The 25,563-nt window shown below is 40.0% G+C and overlaps 1 protein-coding gene across 6 annotated transcripts in view; it reads left to right on the top strand.

Annotated features, from left to right (window-relative positions):
* LOC118579404 (solute carrier organic anion transporter family member 1A5) overlaps positions 1-16,207 on the top strand; it is a 94,957-nt gene extending 78,750 nt beyond the window's left edge. For all 6 annotated transcript variants that reach the window (XM_036180652.1, XM_036180655.1, XM_036180653.1 and 3 more), the window contains 5 exons: positions 2,959-3,124; positions 5,037-5,209; positions 8,492-8,556; positions 11,197-11,314; positions 14,533-16,207. In XM_036180652.1, coding sequence (XP_036036545.1) covers positions 2,959-3,124; positions 5,037-5,209; positions 8,492-8,556; positions 11,197-11,314; positions 14,533-14,752 — 742 coding nt within the window. In that variant the 3' untranslated portion in view covers positions 14,753-16,207. The remainder of the gene's footprint in view (positions 1-2,958; positions 3,125-5,036; positions 5,210-8,491; positions 8,557-11,196; positions 11,315-14,532) is intronic.
* Positions 16,208-25,563: the final 9,356 nt, after the last annotated feature.

Below are 25,563 nucleotides of genomic sequence, written 5' to 3'. Positions count from 1 at the left end.
ATATTTTTAATTGAGCTGCAAAACACCACACCTTAAAGAAGAATAGAAATATACATACAGTATACCAAAATTAACTTTAAATTTGTATCGATAAATCAAAATCCATACCATTATAAAATATGTAAGATTAATAGTTTTTTTGGATTAAAGTAGATCCAATAATCTACCCTTTTAATCTATCATTTCTATACCCTACTTTTCTTTTCAGAAAAAGATTTCTGAATCTAATCTTCTTTGTTTAGCTTTTTTCCTGACCATTATCCATAAAAACTTGTAACTAATCCCCCCTAAGTGATGAAAAACATTCACAATTTATTTTGGGAATTGTGGGCATTCTCTAGACTACTTCCTGTTGATTGGGGGCAATGGTAATCTTTGGAGAACCTTAAGAAAATTTGGGATTGTGGTCAAGTCCTATTGGAGTAGTCTATGAGGTTAGATCATCTCAGCCAGCAGCCTTGAAGCTGTTCTGGATGTAGAACTCAGATCAAATTGCAACAGATACTCTCTGAAACATTGGATCATCTGGGCCACCTATTCCCACTGGAGATTTTTCAGGAAGTCTTCCTTGAACAAACCTGATATTTCTGAACCCAAAATAAATCTAGAGCCTCTCAATTCCTGTGGAAATAAAAGCAGAACCTCTTTCCCAAAGTAACATATCTTTGACTTAAATTTTGAAGTCAAGTTATTTTTAAAAATATATAGGTTGGCCAGGCAGTGGTGGCTCACACCTTTAATCCCAGCACTCGGGAGGCAGAGGCAGGTGGATCTCTGTGAGTTCGAGGCCAGCCTGGTCTACAAAACAAGTTCCAGGAAAGGCCCAAAGCTACACAGAAAAACCCTGTCTCAAAAAAACAAATATATATGTTGATTTAATCTATCAGCTTTCATAATCACATGTCTCTCAGCAGTTATTTGTTCATTAGTAGTCAAAAAATTTAAAGACAACACAATAACATACTGAATCCAGATTCTCTGTGTATTTTCATCTTTATGTAGCTTATTATATTTTTTATTACTCTATTTTTTAAGGACTTTCTCTACCCTTTTTCTTTTTTCTCCCAAGCCTATGTATATTTTTAAATACACTGCAACACATTTAGAGGTTTTTTTTTTTTTTTTTTTTTTTTTTTTTGGTCTGAATCTGTCTTTACTGTCTTTCTCTCTGTTTTGTTGACCACTTGAGTCTTTAAACTGCTAAGCAGTGTAGCTAGGACCAAAGCAGTAGCTTTGGCAGCTGGCTCTGCCCTGCTTCTTGGTTCCTTGAGAGGCTAGTCTTATGGCAGAGTACATTCACCACCAGCTCTGGGAGACATGTTTACCACCCCAACTCTAGGAAGGTTCTGGGTCTATGCCACAACTGAGTAGTGTGTCACCTGCTGCTCATAGACTCCATTTAAGTGTTTGGTAGCAGGGCCTCTGAAAATAGCCACTCATTTTTTGCCACTAACCCTGAGTCATGATGCTGTCTCTTAAAGGAGCTGTACCTCTACATGCTGCTAGCAAACAGAGCCTCCCAAGAAAAAGCTGCTAACAAGAAGCTGAGTTTGATGCCATTTTTGTGTGTTTAGAATCTACTTTAAAGATTTTTCAGGCTTTATGCAGAAATTCTTACCAAATGTTTGAGTGCCATATATAATCAGACATTTCCTGTCCCAACTGCCCAGTCCCACATAAACACACACAGGGTGTTATAAATTATAAATATTTGGCCAGTAGCTCAGGATTATTACTAACTAGCTATTAGATTTTATGTTAACCCATATTTCTATTTATGCTTTGCCTCATGGGAGTACCTTTATTAGCATGGCATGTTCATCTCCTGCTCCCTCTGTACCTGGCTGGCAACTCCTGACTCTGCCCTTCTTCCCATCATCCTTAGTTTGGTCACTCCACCTATCCTTGCTGCTTGACTACTGACCAATCAGCATTTTATTAAACCAGTTTGAGTGATACATCATTACAGTGTATAAGAAGATTATTCTACAGCAGATAGCTTTAAAAGTTGACTATACATGCCAGCAAGTCTTTATAGGGTTCTACAATGGGCTCAAATTTAGCTCAACTTAATCTAATACATTGTAAGTCAACTAAGGAACACACACACACACACACACACACACACACACACACACATGCCACTGGTATAGTTCAATCTTGTATATGCGGTAGTCTTAGATTTTGTATTATAAGATATATATCACCTGGTCTGAATCTTTTTTTAAGATAGGACTGATTCTTTTTACTTTGTACATGTAGAAATTGAAACTCAGGAAATTAGTGCGTTTACAGAAAATGGCTTTAACAATAAGGAAGTAGAGTTGTATGTTCTGACTCCATCTCTAGTCATGCTGACTCCACACTGTGTTTGAGTGATACAGTGTGAATTCAGACTCTAGACTTCCACATTATCCTTGTCATGGTAAGTGCTGGGTTCTGTGTATCTCAGAAGAGCATGCCTGGTCACTCAAACCACTCTGTTTTGGGGGAGAAACACAGCATTTATTGTATAAATGGAAATTGCAGATTTTTCTCAAGCCAGCCCTCTTTCATTATTTCTTATCATGCAAGTCAATGAGAGATTACCATCTTCCTTTTTAGCTCTAACAGCATGGTACTTTCTTATAGTGTAGGCACTTAATGTTTGCTCTTGAAGTAATTGAAAAAGTAGTCATGCTACTTGTGTGCCAAAAACACAGTATAGAGACCAGTATAGTTGATATCGGATGGTTGATTTCTGTTTCCAATCTGGGGAGAAAATGAAATGTTTCTCTCTCTGTCTGTCTCTTACTCTCTTTCACTCCTCTCTCTCTCTCTCTCTCTCTCTCTCTCTCTCTCTCTCTCTTTCTCTTTCTCCCTCCCCCTCTCTCTGTGCATGTACTGAGATGAAAAGAAGAAAATAAAGTACTTTTGTGGTTTTTGCAGTATCTATAACATTATTTAAAATCATTTCAGAACTCAGCAGCCTTTGTATGTGGAGAATAAGGTCCTTGCTGACTGCAACACAAGGTGTAACTGCCTAACTAAAACATGGGATCCAGTGTGTGGAGACAATGGCCTAGCATACATGTCAGCCTGCCTTGCAGGCTGTGAGAAGTCTGTTGGAACAGGAATCAACATGGTAAACACCCTTTCATTGATCTGGGCTGATTTTTTTGTGTACTGCATTAATATGTGCTATGATCTAAGCCTACATCTGCTAAAAAGCAAAAATTAGTTCATGCTTAAAATAGATTAATATATTTTTACAAATAACTAAATTCCTTTATATATTTATACCTGACCTTACAATTTCTAGATATTATGTAAAACTTTGTCAGAGTCTGAGAATTACTTTGTAATTTAAAAGCAGTTGAGATCATTATTCAAATGATTGGGGTTAAAATGCTCTGGATGGGCTGTGGAGCTAGTTTAGCTGTAAAGGGCACTTGCTGATCTTTTAGAAGACCTGTTTCCTTCCCAGCACCCACATGGAGCATCCCAACTCCAGCTCCTGGCAATCTGACACTCTCTTCTGCCCTCCTCAGGCACCTACATGCATCTGCTTGTATACATACATACAGAGAAGCAGACACAGAAGTAAACATAAAAAATAAACTTTAAAATACTCTGAACAGAATCTGCCCTTTTTGTGATAGGGTCTCATGAAACCCAGGCTGACCTCAAACTAGCTATGTAGTTGAGGCAGGCAGAAAACTTATCTTTTGGTATCATGAACATCTTATATTTATTTATTTGTTTGTTTATTGTAGTTGTGTGTGTGTGTGTGTGTGTGTGTGTGTGTGATGTGCAAATGGAGATCAGAAGACAACCTCAGCTGGTGACTCTCAGGTCCCACGCACTTTGTGCTTTTGGAGACAGGATCTCATGGCCTGGAATTTGCTGATTCTGTTAGGCTACCTGGCAAGTGAGCCCCATGGAGTCACTGCTCCCATCTTCAGAGCACCAGTCTTGTGAGCACATCCTCCACATGTGCATCTTTCTCATGTGTGCTGGGGTCTGAGCTCAGGTCCTCATGCTTATGTAGGACTTTATAGACTGTGCCATCCCCTCATGATAGTTTAGCATGAAATAGTTAAGCATTTTCCTTCCCTTCAACATGTTATAATACTTATAGACGTTGTTGGTAATCAAAATGAAATATAAATTTTGATTCTTAACATACTCAGAAACACAACAATTCAAAAAAGAATTGAAATATTGTTAAAATAAACTCTTTTTCTTGGAACATGACTTTATTTTTTAGTAAGCATCTAACTATTCTATCATCATTCTCAAATATGTTTTGTTTTAGTTCTTTGTATTAGGGTCAAAACAAAACAAAACAGTATTTATTTACTGTTTTAAAATTATATGCAGGCTAGAAAGTTCGTACAGCGTGTAAAGGCATTTGCCACCAAACCTTTCCATCAAAACTACAACCCACATGGTAGAAAGAGAGAACTTAGTCTCATAATTTATCCCTGACTTCTATATGTATGTAGATGTGGCATACATACATATGTTTATATATAGGCACAGACATGCCCAAACATGAACACAGATACACACATACATGCACACACACCAACAAAGACCAAACACACATGAAAATAAATATAAAAAAACAAAATAAATGTGAATTCACTATAGCTGAATTTTTGCAAATTACTCCACACATTTAGAAACAAAATACTGATTTTTAAAATCTATCCCTTTATATTTTTTCCTTTTCATTTTTTATTAAATTTTCTATTGATTTTACATACCAGCCACAGTACCCCTTTATATTTTATAATAAAATTATGAGATATCAAAAAGAGATGAAAATAAGGGGGAAAAGAAACCTCTATTTTACTTATTTAGTATTTTTTTATTCAGTGGTGTTTGTGCTCAAATTAAGGTCCTCATTCAAGCTGGATGAGTGTTCTTCATATGAGCCATGTCTTTGGCCCTAACACTCTCCATTTTGATCTAACTGGCTGTGTAGAAAACACTGAAGGTTTATGCCCAATATTTTTCTTTCTTAAATAGGACACTTTTTTTTTTTACAGGTGTTTCAAAATTGCAGCTGCATTCAGTCTTCAGGAAACTCATCTGCAGTTCTTGGGTTGTGCAAAAAAGGCCCTGACTGTACTATCAAGCTGCAGTACTTTTTAATCATGTCAGTAATTGGTTGTTTCATCTACTCTCTAGCAGCCATACCTGGGTATATGGTTCTTCTGAGGTAATAAGTAGCTTGTTCATTTATCTTTCTATCTTTTTTTCTTAGTAGTGTGTGCATATGCAAATGTATGATGTTTCTCTCTCTCTCTCCCTCCCTCTCTGACTCTGTCTCTCTGTCTCTCTTTGTCTGTCTGTCTGTCTGTCTGTCTCTCTCTCTCTCTCTCTCGTGTGTGTGTGTGTGTGTGTGTGTGTGTGTGTGTGTGTGTGTGTATGGAGGGGGGCTCCTAGTGCCACTAAGAGCACATGGAGGTCAGAAAACAATGTTGGGGAATCAGTTCTCTGTTCCTCTTGTTTTGAGGCAGGGTCTCCCTTCTTTCTTCTGCTGCTGTCCTGGCTGTGTACTCCAGCATCGCAGGTCCTCAAGTTCCCAAGCAATTCTGTTTTCTCCTGTTTCACTATGGGAATGCTGGTGTTACAGATGTATGCCCCTGAATTGAGCTTTTTAATTATTTTTTACATATGTTCCTGGGTTCTGGGTCATCTAGCCTTACTGGCAAGCAACTTTACATACTGAGCACCCCATCAATGCCATTTAGATTTTTTTTTTTGTCATTTACTGAAATTCTATTTCCCAAGAAATAGAATGCTCTGAAATACCTTTATCAAGGTTCTTATACTGAGCATTGCTATATTTAACAGTTACTTAAAGTTTTCTAGAATTTTCCTGCCTGCTCTTTCCTATTTTCTCTCCTTATGTCTTAAGCCTACATTAAGGGACATCTTAATGGAGGGAGAGAGGAGTTGTTTAGGACTCATTTCCTAGGCTCAGCGAACTGACTGGCAGAGTGTGAAACTCTCTATGAACAAAGTGACCAGGCTCCCTTGACATCCTGAGCTCAACCTGTCTTTAACAAAAAACATGAATGCAATGATAGATACTATCTAACCAGGAGATATATGAATGCAATAGCAGATACTCAGCTTTCTAAGAAAAAGTGTTGAAGTTTCAAAGCCAAGTTTCAAGGTATTTTTATTAAGTAGGCAATCTTTTTAGCCTTCATACTCAGTAACAACAGGGAAACAGTTCCCTCCCACACAAACACCTTTTCTTGTATCTTTGGGATTCAGAAGCAATGTTGAGTTAACCACAATGTTACAAAATATTTGATGATTTGTCATATTTTATCCGTAGACTGGACTAAGATTCTCACTCGCCCCTTCCTCTCCCTATGCTTTTCTCACTTGCCAACACTCCCGTTCTACCCCATCCTCTTCTCCTCTTCCTTTTCAAAATCCCTTTCCCCTTCCTTCCTCCTTTGCTTCCCTCCTCCTTTTCTCCTCTCCTTTCCCCTCCCCTTTCATTCCCTTCTCCTCCCCCTCTCCTCTCCTCCCCTCCCTTCTCTTCCCTTCTCTTTCCTTAATTCTTCCTTTCCCCTGCTTATACACTTCATAGATACTCACTAGGACAAACTAGTTATCAGTCCTTACATTGTCCTTTTCCTCTGTAAGATGTTACATTCCTATATTCACACAAATGGAGATGTGGTATATGCCTTGTTCATAAGTTCACAGACAGATAAAGGTACCAGTATTGCTAGCTCTTAAGACTTATAAGTGAGAGAATATTGGCTGTGACATATGTCACCCCATCACATGCCAGGCTGATTTAGCCCATGTGGCTACAAGATGTTTTCTTTCTCCTTCACTACACTGGTGCCTCTGTTTCAAAGCAGTGTGCTCAGTTGATAAGAATGAGTTTTCCTCATAGAGGAGGATCATCATAGTTGAAAGGAATGTAAGTAGTTATACACTCTTGTTAAAACCTCCAAACACTCTCAAGATATGCTCTCATGTTTACTGCATGCCTGTTCCTACTTCCATGCCTCACTTTCATGCTCTTCACTTTCTCAATTACCTTACCTTCTGACATTGACTCATCATTGGGTATGAAAAGGGGACTTCTTGATGTTTTAATGTATGGTTTTAAAAAAGCAGTGTGTGTGTGTGTGTGCGCGCGCCTGTGTATTTGTATTTCATGGCACGTATGTTGAAATGAGAGGACATCTGATAAATGTTGGTTCTCTTGCCACTATGTAGGCTCCAGGTACTGATGTCAGTTTATCAAGGTTGGTGGCAAGCAGCTTTACCCATTCTTTAGGCCCTAATGTATGATTTCTTGATTTAATGAAGTTAAGGTCTATTTAAATTATTTTTCTCATATTTCTTTGCTCTTTCTTGCTGAACTGATGATTGAAAAGTAAATGACAGATGATACAGTCCTACTGGCACACTATCATTAGTCTTCTAGTGTATTGTGTTTTTTGAACTCTTCCATGGAATCACTTCCAAAATGAAGTTTTGCATTTATTATGCTTTTCTTACCCAAGGGTGTATTTGATGGGGAAAGACCATGTTTTAAAAGGACTTCACATTCCTAATTTATAAGAACATATTTCAGATTTTATCCTGACTGCTTTATAAGTCTCCCCTTTGTATGTAATTTTCAAACGATTTCATCTAATTTTGTAGGCAGTACAGGAAACACAAAGGTATAATGTTATTAACACTGTATAACAAAGACATTTTTTTTTCTTTTTTTTTTGGGGGGGGTTGAGACAGGGTTTTGTTCTATGTAGTTTTGGTGCCTTTTCTGGAACTCACTCTGTAGAACAGGCTAGCCTCAAACTCACAGAGATCCACCTGGCTCTGCTTCCCGAGTGCTGGGATTAAAGGCATTTGCCATCACCGCCCAGATAACAAGGGCATTTTCTTTTTTCTTTTCTTTTTTTCTTTTTGAGCTGAGAATTGAACCCAGGGCCTTACACTTGCTAGGCAAGCGCTCTACCACTGAGCTAAATCCCCAACCCCAAAGGCATTTTCTTAATATCATAGTCTACATGATGGAGTCTTCCTTCTCTGTTTATCTGTGGGATCACCTTTACTATATCTTGAATTTTTATATAAAATATGGTAGTTTTTTTTTTAATCAACATGACAAAATACCTGGCAAACAACTTAAGAGAAGAAAGATTTGTTTGGTTTATGGCTTCAGAGTGTTGGGGATAGCATAGTGTTCTCCATGGTAACGAAGAAACTATTCATCTAGGTTAGCAGCCAAAGCTAAAGGGCTCCACCCTGCTTTACAAGTATGGAGGTCGCACGACAGCTTTCAGAAGTCATAGTCTCCTTCCTCTGTGTGGGCTTAACAGTAAAGCTGTATTATCCTCACTTCATAATGAAAAACTTAACCATTAGGATCATGAACAACACCTGTCATTGGAGGATGCTTGAACAGATATGGGTTTGCATGATTAACTTTTATTTATATACATGTATTTTTCAGGTGTATTAAGTCTGAAGAGAAGTCACTTGGAATTGGGTTACATGCATTTTGCACAAGAATATTTGGTATGAACAATTTCTCCAACATATCAGACCAATACCAAGTACTTAGTAAATCAGTTAATTTTCTTTCAATAAAAAGACAGCAACTCTCTTGTCAACCCCAAACATAATCCTCATCTTAAAGGGAATAAGAAAGTTTGATCTGGAATCAAATATAAGTCATTATTATGGGAACAGAAATCCAGGTCATCCAAATATCAGGTTCCAACATGGTGACAGATAGTGATATTTATACTTGATATTTATAAAGGAAGTCACGAATACAACACTTCTCAAATATATACAGTAGGTTGTTGAGAGCAAAGCATGGGATTCCCTTCTGTAGGCTCAGCTGATATCTGATGGCATTCTTAGTGTTTGGGTGAGTAGAGGCTAGCAACCTGTTAAATGAATGTATCCCATTGAAGGCTTCATGTGATAGTTACATGGATATAAAGTCAGGCAGAGGGAGGGGCAATGCATGATCAGTATGAAAGGTAATTTGTCTCTGGATCTACACTATCTCAACTGTCCACATCCAGGAGGTCCCAGTGACCTGGTGGCATCTTCAATGAACATATGCTGTACTCACTGGAGTTCACAAGCACATGTATTTAGAAATGGCAACTTGGATTCAGTGCAGGCAGGTCCAGTCCCCTCCTTCCAGGCTGAGCAAAGTGTCCCTGTGTAGGCCCCAGGTTCCAAACAGCCAGCTCATGCACTAAGGATAGGTCCCGGTCCCACAGCCTGGGTGCCTCCCAAACAGTCCAAGCCACTCAATTGTCTCACTTATCCAGAGGGCCTGCTCCAGCTGGGGGCTCCACAGCCTTTGGTTCACAATTCATGTGCTTCCATTTGTCTGGCCTTTCGTCCCTGTGCTTTTTCCAATCCTGGGCTCAACAATTCACGTTCCCACAGTCCCTCCTCCTTCTCGACAACTGGACACATGGAGCTCCACCTGGGGCCTGGCTGAGAATCTCTGCCTACATTTCCATCAGTTATTGGATGAGAGCTTCAGCCCAACCATCAGGGTGTTTGGCCATCTGATCACCAGACTAGGTCAGATCAGGCTTTCTCTCAACCACTGCCAGCAGTCTACAGAGGATGCATCACTGTGGACCTCAGGGGACCTCTCCAGCACTCCTGTTCTCATGTGGTCCTCATCCATCATGGTCTACCATTCCTTGTTCTTCCTTTCTGTTCCTGATTAAGCTGGGATCTCCTGCTCCCCCAAGCCTCCCTTCCCTCAAACCTTGCCCTTTGTTTCTCCCACTCTTGTCCAGGTTCTTCATGTAGATCTTATCCATTTCTCTGTCACTGGGTGATCCCTGTGTCTTTCCTAGAGTCCTGTTTTCTAGGTAGCCTACCTGGAGTTGTGTAGCAGTCTAGTCATCTTTGTTTTACATCTAGTATCCTCCTATGAGTAAGTACATACCATGTTTATCTTTCTGAGTCTAGGTTACCTCACTCAGGATGATTTTTTTCTAGATCCACCCATTTGCCTGCAAACCTCATGATGCCATTGTTTTTCTCTGCAGAATAGTACTCCATTGTGTATATGTACCATATTTTCTTTATCCATTCTTCAGTTGAAGGGCATCTAGGTTGTTTCCAGGTTCTGGCTATTACAAACAATGCTGATATGAACATAGCTGAGCAAATGCCCTTGTGGTATCATTAAGCATTCCTTGGGTATATGCCCAAGAGTGCTATAGCTGGGTCTTGGGGGAGATGGATTCCCAATTTTCTAAGGAAGTACCATATTGATTTCCAAAGTGGCTGTACAAGCTTTCATTCACACCAGCAGTGGAGGAGTGTTCCCCTTGCTCCACATCCTCTCCAGCATAAGCTGTCTTCTGTGTTTTTGATCTTAGCCATTCTGAAAGGTGTAAGGTTGTATCTCAGAGTCGTTTTGATTTGCATTTCCCGGATAATTAGGGATGTTGAGCAATTCCTTAAATGTCTTTCAGCTATTTGAAGGAGGGGACTGGACCTGCCTGTACTGAATCTACCAAGTTTAAATGAAATCCCAGGGGAGTCTTGGCCCTGGAGGAGATGGGAATGGAGGAGAGAGGATGGGGGGAAGGTGGGGGTGGAGGTGGGAGGGGGGAGGACAGGGAAACCCATGGCTGATGTGTAAAATTAAAACACAAATATAATAAAAAAGGAAAAAAAGAATATTATATAGTATGCAAAAGACAAAAAAAAAAAAGAAATGAAGAAATGGCAACTTGGAATTAGTAATTAGTTTGAGAATGAGGTAACTGAAGACATGAAAATAGTTCCCCTTGTCTTTAAAGAGCTTACTTGAACTTAATTACAATTTTGATATTTTAGTAGATTCAGAAATAAAATAAAATGGAAAATGTTTCTGTTAGTTAGATGTATAGAAAACCAGCATAAGACATTTCAGAAAATACATGAAGCTCATGGCTGTGAACTCAATAGGTACTTTCTTAGCATCTTATACATAGTTTTCACTTGTTGTGATCTAGAAACTTTACATTAAGTTATAATTTCTAAAAGTGCAGAGGCATTGATTCATATTTTGTTAAGCTGTTTTTTTATTTAAAAGGGAACTGGAGGTACTTCCAAATAAAATAACACATCTCTCTCTTTTCTCTCTTCCTGGCAATGGGCTGTTTTTCTTTCTCCTCACTGCAGCTGGCATTCCAGCACCTATTTACTTTGGTGCCCTGATAGACAGAACCTGTTTACACTGGGGAACTCTGAAATGTGGTGAACCAGGGGCATGCAGGATGTATGATATAAATAACTTCAGGTAAAGATAATCTTTAAATTTATTTAGTTGAACTTTATGTGCATGGGTATTTTGCATGCATGTATGTCTGTGTGATGGTGTTAGATTCCCCTGGAGGTAGAGTTGCAGGCAGTTGGTGAGCTGCCATGTGGGTGATGGGAATTGAACCTAGGTCTTCTGGAAGACCAGCCAGTGCTTTTAAATGCTGAACCATCTCTCAGACTCAAAGGTAAAGATAATTTTTAAGACCTACTTTTGTAGTGCATAAAATGTCCCCATTCCTATCTAACATTTTCTTGAGTGATAAGATTATATTAGGCTTCATTTTAAGAATGCACATGGGTGTTATAACTTCCTTATTTATATATTTTAATATTTCCCATTATTTCTAAAGTGTTTGATGCAATTGTCATGAGTGGGTTTCCTAACCTAACCCTTTGTAATACTTTTAAAAGGGAGCAGGGTGTCTGTGTAGAGGCCCTGGAGCAGTAGGGGGAGAGCTGCATCTGGAGCTGAGCTAGCATAACAGAACACTAGATAAACAGGACAGCAAGATGCAGAGACCAGGAACAATGGCACTGTTGGTGGAAACAAATCTCTTGGCCCCTACCATCCCATATCTATGAATAGAGAGGAGGACTCTTCCCATCCACAGGGGGTCAGTATGGTAGTCCCAGTGCATACAAGCAGCAGGGATTCTGATGTTCTAGCTCCTGGAAAGGTCACAGACTTCTCATGCTTGCAGCCTGATAATAAGAACCCAAATCTGTGGATGGCCCTTGCAATTTATCAGCATGCCTGGTGCTGTTGCCAGGGGCCTCCTTGAGAAGGGGCCTGCTGCCTGAATTTGACAGATGGTCTCATATCCGGGAACCCATAGATACTATACTCCCCTGCACTTAGTGGTTGCCTGCCTCATGAACATGACATAGCTCAGTAGAGTGACTGTGGTACAAAGAGAGTTTCACAAAGCGGGAAGATGTTGTCACACATCAACATAACTGAAACCACTAACCCCAAGACCCAGCAGACCAGGGGCCTGGCCTCTGAGATCTGGGTGCATCCAGTTGTGTGCTTTCATGCTTCTGTTTAGACGAAAGGCAGTTACCCACATGGTTCCCACCATTCTCAGTGCTACACAGGCCCTGTCACTAACAGTATAGGAAAGAATTGTGGGTTCACTGTTGCCCTACACCCAGGGGTTATGACAGGCTGACCTTGAGCCAGACTTAGGCTGTTACCTTGCTGTCCCTATAGGGCAGCAGGCCCAAAAAAGCCCAAAGAGAAACTTTGTTTGCTGTAGACTATACTGTGCTTCTCCTTGCTCCTAACACTGCTTCAGCCAAAAGGAAATTTAGCTCTCTCAAGGTATGACCCAGTTCAGTTCTGTTCTGGGTGAGGCGGATACTGAAAAATTCTGGGAAAGAAAAGGTGCTGGCTATTTCCCTGTCCCCACGTGTGTGCAGCTGGGGTGGCTGCTATCACATTCTTAGGCTGGCGTGTCTATAGTAAAAGTGTGGAAGGCCTCAACTACTTCTGTTTGTGTGTCTGTGTTGGTTAAAGTTCTAGTTGCCTTGACATCCCCAGAATGGTGGACTGTAACCTAGAATTGTGAGCAAATTCACCCCTTCTCCCTCAAATTGGTTTTGACATGGTCTTTTATAACTGTGGCAGGAAAATAAACTATGATATTTGTTAATCTATTATCCATCTAGAAAAAAACCTCAATTGTATTTCTAGACTTATATCTGGTATTAAGCATCTATACATATATACTATACATATACTTCTCCACTATAAAAAGTCATCATGATCATTTTTAATAGGCTTATATAGTTTAGGATTTTCTACCTAAGGAATGGTACCACCCACTATGAAGTGGGTCTTCTCACCTCAATTAATGTAATCAAAATATCTCCCAAGGATGCATTCACAGGTCACACATCCACACAGTCCTTCACTAAAACTTCCTTCCCATGAGATTATAGATTGTATGAAGTTGACAACACAATTCATCACACTAGATTTTACTATAAATATTGAGAAAATGAAGGAAATTTTCATAGTAATTTAGAAATGTTCATATGTCAAAAATTTCCAAAATTTATTAGGTCTGGAAACTTTAAGGCATATTTTATCAAATTACAAAGAATAAATGTTTTAACAGTTTACAAGTTCTTCTAAGAAAAGATGAAAGTGAAAATTACCTAATTTGTTTTAGAAAGCTCCTGTAGTCTTCATGCTTAAAGTGGACAAGTTCAGCAAATGGAAAGGATTTGGGGCTAAAAAGATGTTTCAGGGGTTAAGAGTACACATTGCTCTTGCAGAGGACATGTGTTTAATTCCCATAACCCACATTGGGCAGCCTACAACTCCCTGTTACTCCAACTCCCAGGTATCCAGGACTCGTGGATACGTATCTACACAGAGACCCAACACATACACATAGTTAAAGGTAGTAACATGTTATAAGATACATGAATTGATTACAAAAGCAAGCTTATGCATGAAAATTAACAAATTGAATCTACTAAATATACAAATGAGTAATATGACTTATTTTAGATACAGGATGATTCCAGTATCAAAAAAAATCTATTGGTGTAATACAGCAAAAAATGCTGAGTAGAAGTCCTTAAAAGTGACTGTATGTTGTTCTGTACATGTGTTTTAGACTTGTGTAATCAAAACCAGAGCAAACAAAATAGAAAAGAGAAAAGAGTGGTTCCCTTAACCTGATATAGGGGTTTTTTGTTTTTGTTTTGTTTTGTTTTGTTTTTTGTTTTGTTTTTTTGTTTTTTTTTTGGCTCGTTATTTAAGAGACTATATGATCATGGTAGAACTATGGCTGAGTGTGATGTAGTGGGAGAGGATGAATGTTGGCAGGGTGTGAGGGGGCTGGTCATGGTTCATGCTGTGTTAGGAACCTTCTGAAAACATTCTCATAGGCACATCCAGAGATGTCTCTCTGTAATGATCCTACATCCAGTCAGGTTGACAATGAAAGCTAGCCATCACCAAAATGAAGAAAATGTGTTTAAGATTTTATGTTGGAAAAAATTTTGACATTCTAATAAGCAGACTTAATAACTCAGCAAAATAGATTATATAAAGTACATGGGCAAAGTAATCACCTGATGTTTTTCTTTGAAGAATAAATGATCTGTAAGGATATAGAAAATTAGCTCCCACTGAATTCATTAAGAATGATATTGATACAGATGAGCTGTTTTCCATAGGAACATTTACATTGGCGTGCCTGCAGCACTTAGAGGATCAAGCTTTCTCCCAGCGTTCTTCATTCTAATACTCATGAGGAAGCGCCAGCTCCCTGGGGAAATTGAGTCTTCAGACACTGAACTTGCAGAGACAAAGCTCAAAGAGAAGAAAAGCGAGTGCGTGGATGTGCACAGAAGTCCTGGGGTTGAGAATGATGGGGAACTGAAAACTAAGCTGTAATGAGTTTTCTGTTGGCCTGCATAAGCCATGACAGAGTGTGCCTTTGGTTTTTTTGAATCATGAGAATACTATAGGAACTCTTTTTTATCCTTAAGGACCTCAAAAGTTATTTTACTCATGATAAAAATATTTACTGATAGCATTATTAGAACATTGGGGTAGCACTTAGGATTTTCCCAGGAAAGACTATGGTGACCCCACACTGAACTTTAAAGATGTCTTCATTTTCAAACAGCATTTTCTCTTTTAACTCAATGAAAGCAAGTATATTTCTCACATATCTTCAAATAGCATTAAAACTTACCCATCCCTGAAACACTATTCAATTTTGTTGAATTTATGCTTCAATGTTAGAGGTATTTTTAGAGTTGAAAATTTACAGAGTTGTGTTACATTGGGATAATTTATTTAAATTTATCTTTTCTATGTACAAGACATACCTCTCTGCCTATTTAGGAGTTGCAAACTCTCTTTTTTAATTCTAGACATGATGCTTCCAAAGTTAGTCTACTCATTGATGTGTCATCTGTTGTTTTCAATCCTTTCTTTGTTAATCATGTTACACATTTGATCATTTTGTTAGAACACTACTGATAGATTTAATCTGGCTATTTAAAATCATGAAGCAAAGATGGGGGGAACTTTTTGTTCCCCTAGAAATTCAAATCTGGTAATGAAAGTTTCTTAAAAGCAAATATTTGAGAAAGCCAAGCCTTTTAAAGGCCCTTTGTAGAGATGGCACTATATGTCATTGGTACAATGTTTGCCTAGTATGTCAGAGACCCTGGGATCAACAACAAGCTAGAATATACTACTTACAATAAAAAATAAAATAAAATAAAAATAAAGGCTGGATGAAGTACCAAATGTCCTCAAAAAACTACCTTCTTATATGCAGGTGGCCTCTTGGGCCCAGTGTTCATTTTACTCATGTGTCCTCAGAACTCATGGGTATTAATGTTCAAAATCATCTTAGAGTAAAACAATTTAACAGGGGCCAGCTGGATGGGTCAGTGGAAAGGGGTATTTGGCGCCAAGCCTGACAAGGTGGTTTTGGTCCCTAGGACCAAGAAAGAAAACCATCTCTTGCAGGCTGTTCCATTCCCTCTTCTCTTGTACTTCCTCACCCACAAATAAATAAATAAATGAAAAAAATGTACAAAGTTGTAAAGTGTGACTATTGCTAAAAAATTGTGATTAATAAAACTCAAGGTGCACCTTAAAAACAAAATCAAATTGTGATAGTTTGTTAAAGAACTGTCCCTCCTAGGCTCAGGAATTTGGACATTTGGGTTCCAGCTGGTAACTCTGCTTGGGGAGGAAAGGGGTGCCTCCTTAGTGGAGGAAGTGCATTACCAGGCTGGCATTAATTGGTAAAAGCCTCACCTACTTTCAGTTCCCACTGCTTTGTGCTTTGGTTGAGAATGTGAAACCACCAGGCAGTGGTGGCGCACGCCTTTAATCCCAGCACTTGGGAGGCAGAGGCAGGCGGATCTTGGTGAGTTGTAGGAAAGCATGGTCTACAGAACGAGATCCAGGACAGACGCAAAGCTACACAGAGAAACCCTGTCTCAAAAAAACAAAAACAAACAAACAACAACAACAAAAAAGAGAATGTGAAACCTCCTGCTCCAGTCACCATGGCTGCTTCTGGCTGTCATGCCTCCTTGCCATGAGGGACTTTTACCTCTCTAGAATCATAAGCAAAAATAAACTCTGTCTTCTACAGGTTGCTTTGTGGTGTTTTATCACAACAGTGAAAAGTAACTGACACAGAACTCATCTTATTTTGTGATGATAAAGAATGAAGAGATTTTAAGGAACAACAAGCCATGGTTCACGACAACAGCATGACCAAAACTAGTTCTTTCTGTTCCTCATTTTTCTTCCCTTGGTAGTGAATTCCATAATATAAAAATAGCATAAATCCCTAAAGATGGGGAGGATGATGAAACAAAATATGAGGGATGGAGGTCAATATCCTGTGGTTATTTATGCATAGTAAAGTGAGAAAGAACATCTACCTGCTAGAGAATCTTAAAAGCTCTTCAAGGGAGCCAGAATGTTCATGGGAGAGTTAAGTTGACAGTTTCTGTTACTGGAACTGAGGCCAATCCACTTCCAAGAAGGAAAGCCTTATTTTGCTGCAGAGGTCTCCAGCAATGATCACTCAGCCCTGTGGCTTTGGACCTGTGTCTATGCAGCACACTGGGGAAGAAACTCATAGGAAAGAAGTTGGGGACCTAGTTGGAACTCACTGACTCTGGACTGACAGCTCAGGAACCTGCATGGGACCGAACTAGGCCCACTGAATGTGGGTGACAGTTGTGTGGCTTGATCTGTTTGTGGGGTCCCTGGCAGCAGGACCAGGACTTATCCCAGGTACATGAACTGGCTTTTTGGAGCCCATTCCCTGTGGTGGGATACCTTGCTCAGCCATGATACAATGGGGAGGGGCTAGGTAAGCCAGACTTTGTTGACTACCATGGGAGATCCTTACCCACTCTGAGGAGTGGATGGGGGTAGAGTGGGAGGGAGGTGAGGAGGCGGGAGAAGGGAAAGGAGGGAGAACTGGGGTTGGTATGTAAAATGAAAAATAAATAAATAAATAAATAAATAAATAAATAAATAAATAAATTAATTAATTAAAATCTTCCCCCTTAAAAAAAAAAAAAAAAGAAGGTGGGGACCTCATATTGACCTGGAATCTGAGAGAGGAATGGAAGGGCCAAAGAGCCTCATATCTCTTTAAGGGCTTATCACCATGAACCCAACTTCCTCTTTCTAGGCCCCACCTCTTAATATTTCAATCACCTTTCAAGAGCGCCTTGCTGCAGACTAAGATTTTAACACCTTGGGGGATTGTCCAAACCCAAACTTCAGTGAAGAGAAAGTGGGCAACAGAACTGAAGGGCTTTCTGCAGTTACCTTCATGTTGTTATGATTTCCCAAAATTGTGTGTGTCCTACAATAGGAAAGGTCATGGGGGTGGAGAGAGCTCACTTAGGAGCATGGGCTGCTCTTGCGTTGGTTCCCCCCGCCTGCTGCCCCCCCCCCCCCGTGACGTCAGTTCTGGGGGATCTGATGTTTCTGATCTTCAAGACACGCGCTCACCCCCAGTGCCTGGGGCTCACCCTCATGAAGGAGACTATCTCCCACTCTAAAAGCACAGGTTCTTTGGTACTTAGAAACAGTCAGTAGTGAAAGGAAGCCCACTGTGGAACCCACAGGTTGGTTTTAACATTCTCAGTTTTTGAAGCGATTTCCCACTTTTTAATCTCAGACCAGCATCATCTTCCTGCCTCCCCTCTCTAGTGCAGGGATTACAAGTGTGTGCCACCACACCCAGTGCAATCTACACTTTTCATCTGCATTCATCTCAGGGATATTATCTGTTCTTTGAAGCTATAACATATATAAACGCCGCATTTCAAAGAAATGACTTAATGCTTTAAAGAGTTTTGCCAGTGTCTCCAAACACAAGACATTAATTTTAAATAACATTACTTTTCCTACAAAACATCTGGGACTAGAAGTTGGTCTGTGAACCTGAAAACTGATAGATTTAAGACGGTTGAGAACACGATCTACCAATGCAGAGCAATCTCTGCAGATGTTCTTGACAGTGATGGGAGCAGACTGTAGAGTTCTCCACAAGCAAGTGGGGCTGGACTTTGAGAACTGGTTAGAGGGTAATAACAGCGCCTTACCTTATCTAAATAAAACATTATCATATTGAGTTAGCTGCATGGACCACCATTCCTCATGAAAAACGCACCAAAATCTTGAGTTTGTGTCTTAGATGCAGTATTGCTTCCCCCAAGAAAGCTTCCATCTGAAGATGGTGAGCAAATGCACACAACTATTCAAAACAATCATTGGAGTGCCGGGTAAGGGTGACAAAGTCAGTGCAAGAGATGCTATCTCCCCTTTCGGTATTTTTAAACATAATTGTTTATTCACTTTTTGAGCATTTCACATCATGTACCCCAATCCTTACTTTCCAGTCCCTCATATCCTCCCCTCAATGCTGCAAAATGTCCCCACCCCAAGCTAATTAAAACAAAAAACAAACAAATACATAATTCTACCTCACTCCTCTGTCTTTCCAACATCTCTTCATTCATGCTAATGTTACCAGGAGCTGTGGTGTGCTACACAGTTTACCCTTCTGTCCAATCAGCCCCACCAGCAAAATGTTCATTGCAGTGAGTCTTTGTTCTGCTTCAGGGCCTCTGGCACACAGCCATCACTGGACCCTTGCTGGGGGATGTCTTTCTGTACACTGTGAATATATGTTGTTCTTATTGGTTAGTAAATAAGCTGCTTTGACCTATGGCAAGGCAGCTTAAAGACCAGCAGGGAAATCCAAGAGAGACAGTGAGAGGAGAAGGAAGAGTGGGAGGGAAGCCAAGCCGCCATCCTAGGAGCACCATGTAATGGGACGGCCATGTGGCGATACACAGACTAATAGTAAATGGGTTAACTTAAGATGAAAAAGCTAGCTAGCAAGAAGCTTGCCATAGACCATACAGTTTGTAAATAATAGTAAGCCTCTGAGTGATTATTTTATAAGCAGCTGCAAGACTTCAGGCCTGCACAGGACCAAAGAAAACTCTGGCTACAGACCTCCTCTTGGATATCTTTCTGTTTCCCAGAGTCAGGGAGATCCTATAACTATTATTCTGTAGGACAAGTATCTCCATGCACTCCAGCAGGTCATAGATGGGATAGATGTTAGGGTGGGCCAACCCAAGGCCCAGGATGTAGGTCAGGGTGGTAGACAAGCTGGTTGGTCTGGGCCACTGAGACCAACCCCTCAGGTGAGGGGCAGAGACAGTTCTCCTAGGCCCATGACATTGGAGCCAGATCTCAAAAGCCCATAGTGATGGGTAGGGACATCTCTCTGGAATGCAGAGGCCAAATCTGTTACAGTGTCCAGTGAGGGATAGGTTAACCTATCACAGGGCCAGTGATGAGCAGGGCTCACTGAGCGCCAGCAATCAGATTTCAACACATATTGTTCCTATTAACCCCTGTGGTAAAATGGATGTCATCACAGACCCTAACTAGAGCAGGAGCATAGAACCAGAGATGCCCTCAGCAGCAGGATGTCACCATGGTCCCAGTGGCAGCAAAGTCCTTGGACACCAACATGGTCTCAGGTGGCTATCCAGATTGCACACATCTGCTCAGTCCCCAGTGGCAACAAGAGCCACAGACATTAAACAGGTCTCTGGCTGCTGCTGGACCATGGTCTCAGAAATGGTTCACTACAGCAACCTGGACATGGATGGCACTATAGCACTATGTGGCAGTGCAGGACTTCCAGATCAACATGGCTCCAGTGGCAGCATGGCCCACAGGCATCGATATGATCACAGATTGCAACCTGGGCATCTGTGTGACCTTTGGTGACAACACAGGACATGGGCATCACAGGTCCCAACTTTGTTAAGACCATGGACTCAGAATGGTCTGGAGCAGCCTGTGCTTAGATATCACCATAGCCCCAGGAGTTAGCACAGGCCACTCTGACCAGCATGGTCCCTGCAGCAGAGTGGCCCTTGGATAATGCAAGATACAGAAATATTGGATTAGGTCAGACAGATTAAAGGATGAAATCAATTCAGTACACTTATGAATACAGAATGAAGCAATGCTTCTTCATTCACCAGGGAGAGCTGGCGAAGGTCCAGAAAAGGTCACTGGGTCATGGGGTCAGGAAGCCCTCCACAGTCTAAGAGACCAGGACCCTCCCCCACTGGTTCTTAAAAGGTCATGTACCTTCAGAGAAGACTATGCCCATTGGGCCAAACTGCTCCATTCCACTGGTCATGAGACTGAATGGCAAAATTTCCACAACACTTAGATACCAACATGGCTCCAGGTGGCAGCCCAGACCCTTGGCATCAGCCTGGCCTTGCATGGTGTCAGGAGCCATGGACATCAACACAGACCCTGGCTATGGTAGGGCTACAAACCCAGACATGACACCATGGTTATTCAGATTTGAATAGCCCTGGTAGTGCCATAGCTCTCGGGCACCAACCTGGCCACAGGTTGTGGCCTAGACCCTGGGCATTCATGTAATCACTGGTGGCACCATGAGCCACAGACATCAACACAGACCCCAATGTTGAAGGACCACAGACTCACACATGGTCCTATTGCATGAATCTTAAGTGTTCTTATTAATGAAACTCAAACCCGAGGCCAGTTATTGGGGTGAATGCTGGAAGATCAGAGAAGCAGAACAAGCCACAGCTATCTCACCTTGCTAGTTCCTCAGGTGATCCTGTTTCCTCAGGCTGGAAACTTCTGAGTCCTCATCCTAATGATTCTCAGCTGAACTGTGTTGCTCCAAAGCCTGCACGCTTAACCAACCAAATGCCTAATTAACTGCATGTTTTTACTTTTTAGATCCTGGTCCTCATGCCTGTATACCTTTCTCTTTCTGCCCCCACTCCCTGGGATTAAAGGTGTGGTTCACCATGTTTAGCTGTTTCTAAAGTGGCCTTGAACTCAGAGATCCGGCTAGCTCTGCCTCCTAAATGCTGGGATTAAAGGTGTGCCCCACCACCACCCAACTTCTGCTATAGCTTGCTCTGACCCATTTTCTAGCCACCATTTTTGGCTTTGTTCTAGTGACTGTCTGTTCTCTGACCACAGATATGTTTATTTCGGGGAACACACAATATTTCAGGGAACATAATACCTACCACATGGTCCTCGTCCACATTCCAGGGCTTGCACGTTATCTTGGCCCCAGGTGGCAGCTCAGCCACTCAGATTGGCATGGCTTCAGTGGCTGGTATTTTTTTCTTAATAAATTGTCTATATTAACATTTCTGTATAGAGGTGTGCAGCTATTACTTGGAGCTGCTAGTGATAAAACTAGGATTGAGTGTGAGTGTGAGTATGTATGTATCCCCCATCGTCCAAAATGGGACTGATATAAAGAAATGCTTTAAAAGACATTTCAAGCACATCTTGTGAGTGAACAGAAGATAAACAATTATGAGAAAACAAAAATAATCTGACAGATAGTAATGTCGTGAATAGTTCTATTTCAGAGTAAAGTTCATTGTATAAGATGTGAGAACCCACAGACACATTTGGTAAAAGTGCTTAACAAATCTCTGTATATACTTGAAGAAAATAAATGGGGACACTGGAAGAAACATTAGGTAATGCTGTGAAATTTTCCATCATGATTCAATTGTTCTGCTTATTGGAAACTTTATATTGGTTTTACAGTTATTTTTAGCCATGAAAAAGCCAGTTGAAAATTACAGTCAGTTCAGAGAACACTGGGTGAAACCAGGTAAGTCTTCAGATGACAAAAACCATTTTCTAATAATTCCTGCTATTAATCACAGCTAGTGCTGTAGAAATGTCTTCACATTGACACAGACCTTCACCCAAGAACAAATACCCAAGAGAAAAAGAAACAGATAATGATAATAATTCTTTTGGGAGACTTAAATTACATTCTTTTTCAAAGGTGTATTTAGTTCTTTGTGCTGTCAAAGAGTGGTTACATTTGGTCTCTTAAGAATATATGGAATTGAGATTATACAGTATGTACCATGCTTTTCCCCACATTGCGAATATTCACCAACTAAAAACCCTAAATGTGTGTACACTTGCAGCATCTAGAAGGACACATCAAGCTGAGATGCATGTGACTAGGTGGCTGTTCTTGGCTTCTTGTGTTTCCTGTAATGCACATACTACAAATAAATGCTTCTTTTAAAAGCTTAAAAAAAGAATATATGGAGCAAAACTGATTTAGGCACAAATTCTTGTTACTTTGTTTAAATCAGATCCATGGGTTTGGTCTCAGGAATCATTTAAATAGATGGAGAATTACAGTTTTTAGTGGTTTCCATCTGAAGCTTATAATCGCTACTATGCTGCCAGCTGCATTAATGACCCTAGATTTCCTTGAATCACTTTTAGTTTTCTTTGTTTACCTTCGATATTTCCAATAAGCCTTCTTCAGAAATCTTGATGATGTGTATGTACAGTCTACACACTGACAATATTTCAGGCATTGCTAATTTACATCCACAGATGCTCAGAGTCATCATGTGTAGAACTTTTATCTCTGTATGGCTACGACATGGAATGACCTTCAAATAGCAAACAACTTTTTAACTATTTCTGAAATTTAACTTCTTAAAATCTTTCATTTTATAGCTTCAGTTTTCAGGAGTTGTAGAAGTTTGGACATTTCATGAATCTTCTGAAGAAGAACAAACAAACACACTCCTGAAAATACGCAGCAAAATTTCAACTGACATAAAAAGCAATGTCTTGTTCAATCATTTCAGTTTTTTTCACTGTTGAGTGGAAACAGAGGCTTTTCTGTCCTGCCTGGTCCTGCAGCCACTTTTAGAATAGTCATTCAGAGGCTTACTATTAATCACAAACTGTTTGGCCTATTGCTCAGGCTTATTACCAACTAGCTCTTACAACTTAAGTTCTATTAACCTATGTTTTGCCATGTGTATTGTGGCTTTATCAGTGTTCTAATACATCTTGCTTGTCCAGTGGCTGACTGGCTCCTTTCGACTCCACACTTCTTCATCCCTAGTTTGATTGTACTACCTAATCTTAATCTTCCTGGCTATTGGCCAAAACCGCTTTATTTACCAACTAATGAGAGCAACACATATTCACAGCATATACAAGGACCATCCCATAGCAGTTGGGTTCAAACAGTAAGACTGTCTGTCAGTTCTCCTGGCATCTTACTCTGGTTTTGCCCCTGTAGGTTCTAATAAGTTCCAGAAAAATGTTGCTATCCATGCCCATCTCTAAGAAGTTCTACCAGTCATTCCTCAGTCACTGACTTTGTCCTGGAAGAATGCAGAATTGGGAAACCTTCCCCTTCAAGTACTGTTCATGGTAAGATTTACTTAGAAATTGAACAATACAAGGACTGTTAGTTACATAGTGGTGTTGAATTCTAATTTCCTCATGCTTTTTAAAATTAGGGATTTTTAGGTTACCAACTTTCTGACAAGTGTAGCTTTCAAGTGGTTTAGTGCCACAGAGATGATGAGGAGAGCAGCTGGCACCTTTAAGATTTGTATTGCTTCTCAAGTTTCCTGAGAAGAGAAAACAATGAAGTCAAGCCATGTCCTTCAGTTTTGATTGATGCAATTTTAAATTAAAACCTTCAAAGAAATTTTAAAGTGTATTTTACAAGGACTTCTGTTAATTTTTTAAATGATCTTTTCAACTTCAAGTTTCAAAATGCTTAATTTCTTTTTTTAAAACAGCATGAAATTTTCTAGTATAACACATTATTGTTTTACACTTTTCCGAAATAAGTCCAACAAGTAAGACGAAGATTGATTTTCTTTTACTACCTAACATTTCTCAAGCATAGGATGTCTTTTACATTTTAGTGTCAGCAATATCAGAAAATGCCTTGATAGCCAGAACAAGCTTCAGGAATCACAGCCTAATTCTGCATGCACAGCTCAGTAACTTTCAAGCTGTCTTAAATACCCTTGGCCTTGCTTAGCTCTGTCACCAGGGAGGATCTGTCATTAATTTCCATCCTATGGATGGAAAGTGCTTCATAGGCAGCTGGAGCACATGGGCTACCCTTACATTAACACTTGGGTAAATATTAGCAGAGCACATACTGAGTATCTTTGTGGGGTTAATGGTATGAGAGGTAGTAGGAGCTTGGAGTTTCTATTTTTGTGAAATATAAATGTAATTTTCAACAATTAAGTATAGCAGTAAGGAAGTATGACTTATGGAGGAGTTATAACTGAGGGCAGATGACCTACTCTCTCAATGCTATGGACACTCAAAAACAGTCTGTAATACCACAATAAGAACTATTTTATAAAGTATATAAGCAGGAAAACTAACTGGACTCTGGATTTTTCAAAATGGTAAAGGCAGTTGGGAGGAAGTACAGGAAGTGGGTGTCAGCCTGAAAGAATTTGGAAGGGAGGGAATGGAAGATAGATTTGATCCAATCACAGTGTATGAATTATAAATTCCCAAAGAGCAAAGAAACAATATAGTTAAAAAGACCGAAAAAAAAAAAGCCATTTATAATGAAGTGGATGAACAATAAAGGTTAAAAAAAAAAACCCAACAATTTTACATCTAAAGTTTTATTTATCAGGAGTTAGAGAGACATCTCATTGTACATAGTCTTAGAGGGATTATTTATTTATTCATTTAGCATGTGTGTGTGTGTGTGTGTGTGTGTGTGTGTGTGTGCAGCTATTTATTTTATATCTCATCTCAATTTTGTAATATTTCTTTGAATACAGTCAGATTATCATCCCACATGGTTTACATAGGAAAATTTTTTCTTTTTCTTTTCTTTTTTCTTTTTTCTTTTTTTTTTTGTTTTGTTTTTTTGAGACAGGGTTTCTCTGTGTAGCTTTGTGCCTTTTCTGGATCTCATTCTGTAGACCAGGCTGGCCTCAAACTCACAAAGATCCACCTGGCTCTGCCTCCTGAGTGCTGGGATTAAAGGGGTGCACCACCACCACCCAGCTGAAACATTTTTTTCTTAAAGCCATATAATACCTCTTTGTTCTGTATAAAGCAGGCCAAAATGCCCTACCCTATTGTAGAACTATAATGAATCTACCAATTGATAAGTCGTGGCCCACTTTCCTGGTATGCCAATTGAAATTATGGGTAGCTGTTTTGTCCCCTACATCAAGGAGTTTACTTTTAACTTAGCATTTCAGCCCATTGTGGGGGCAAGGGCTGGCATATACTCTTCTGTAACTACTTCTAGCTGAAGCTAAGGCATTGTT

This window comes from Onychomys torridus, chromosome 3 (genome assembly GCF_903995425.1).
Source record: "Onychomys torridus chromosome 3, mOncTor1.1, whole genome shotgun sequence".
Lineage (NCBI taxonomy): Eukaryota > Metazoa > Chordata > Mammalia > Rodentia > Cricetidae > Onychomys > Onychomys torridus.
This window is presented reverse-complemented; position numbering and strand designations above follow the sequence as displayed.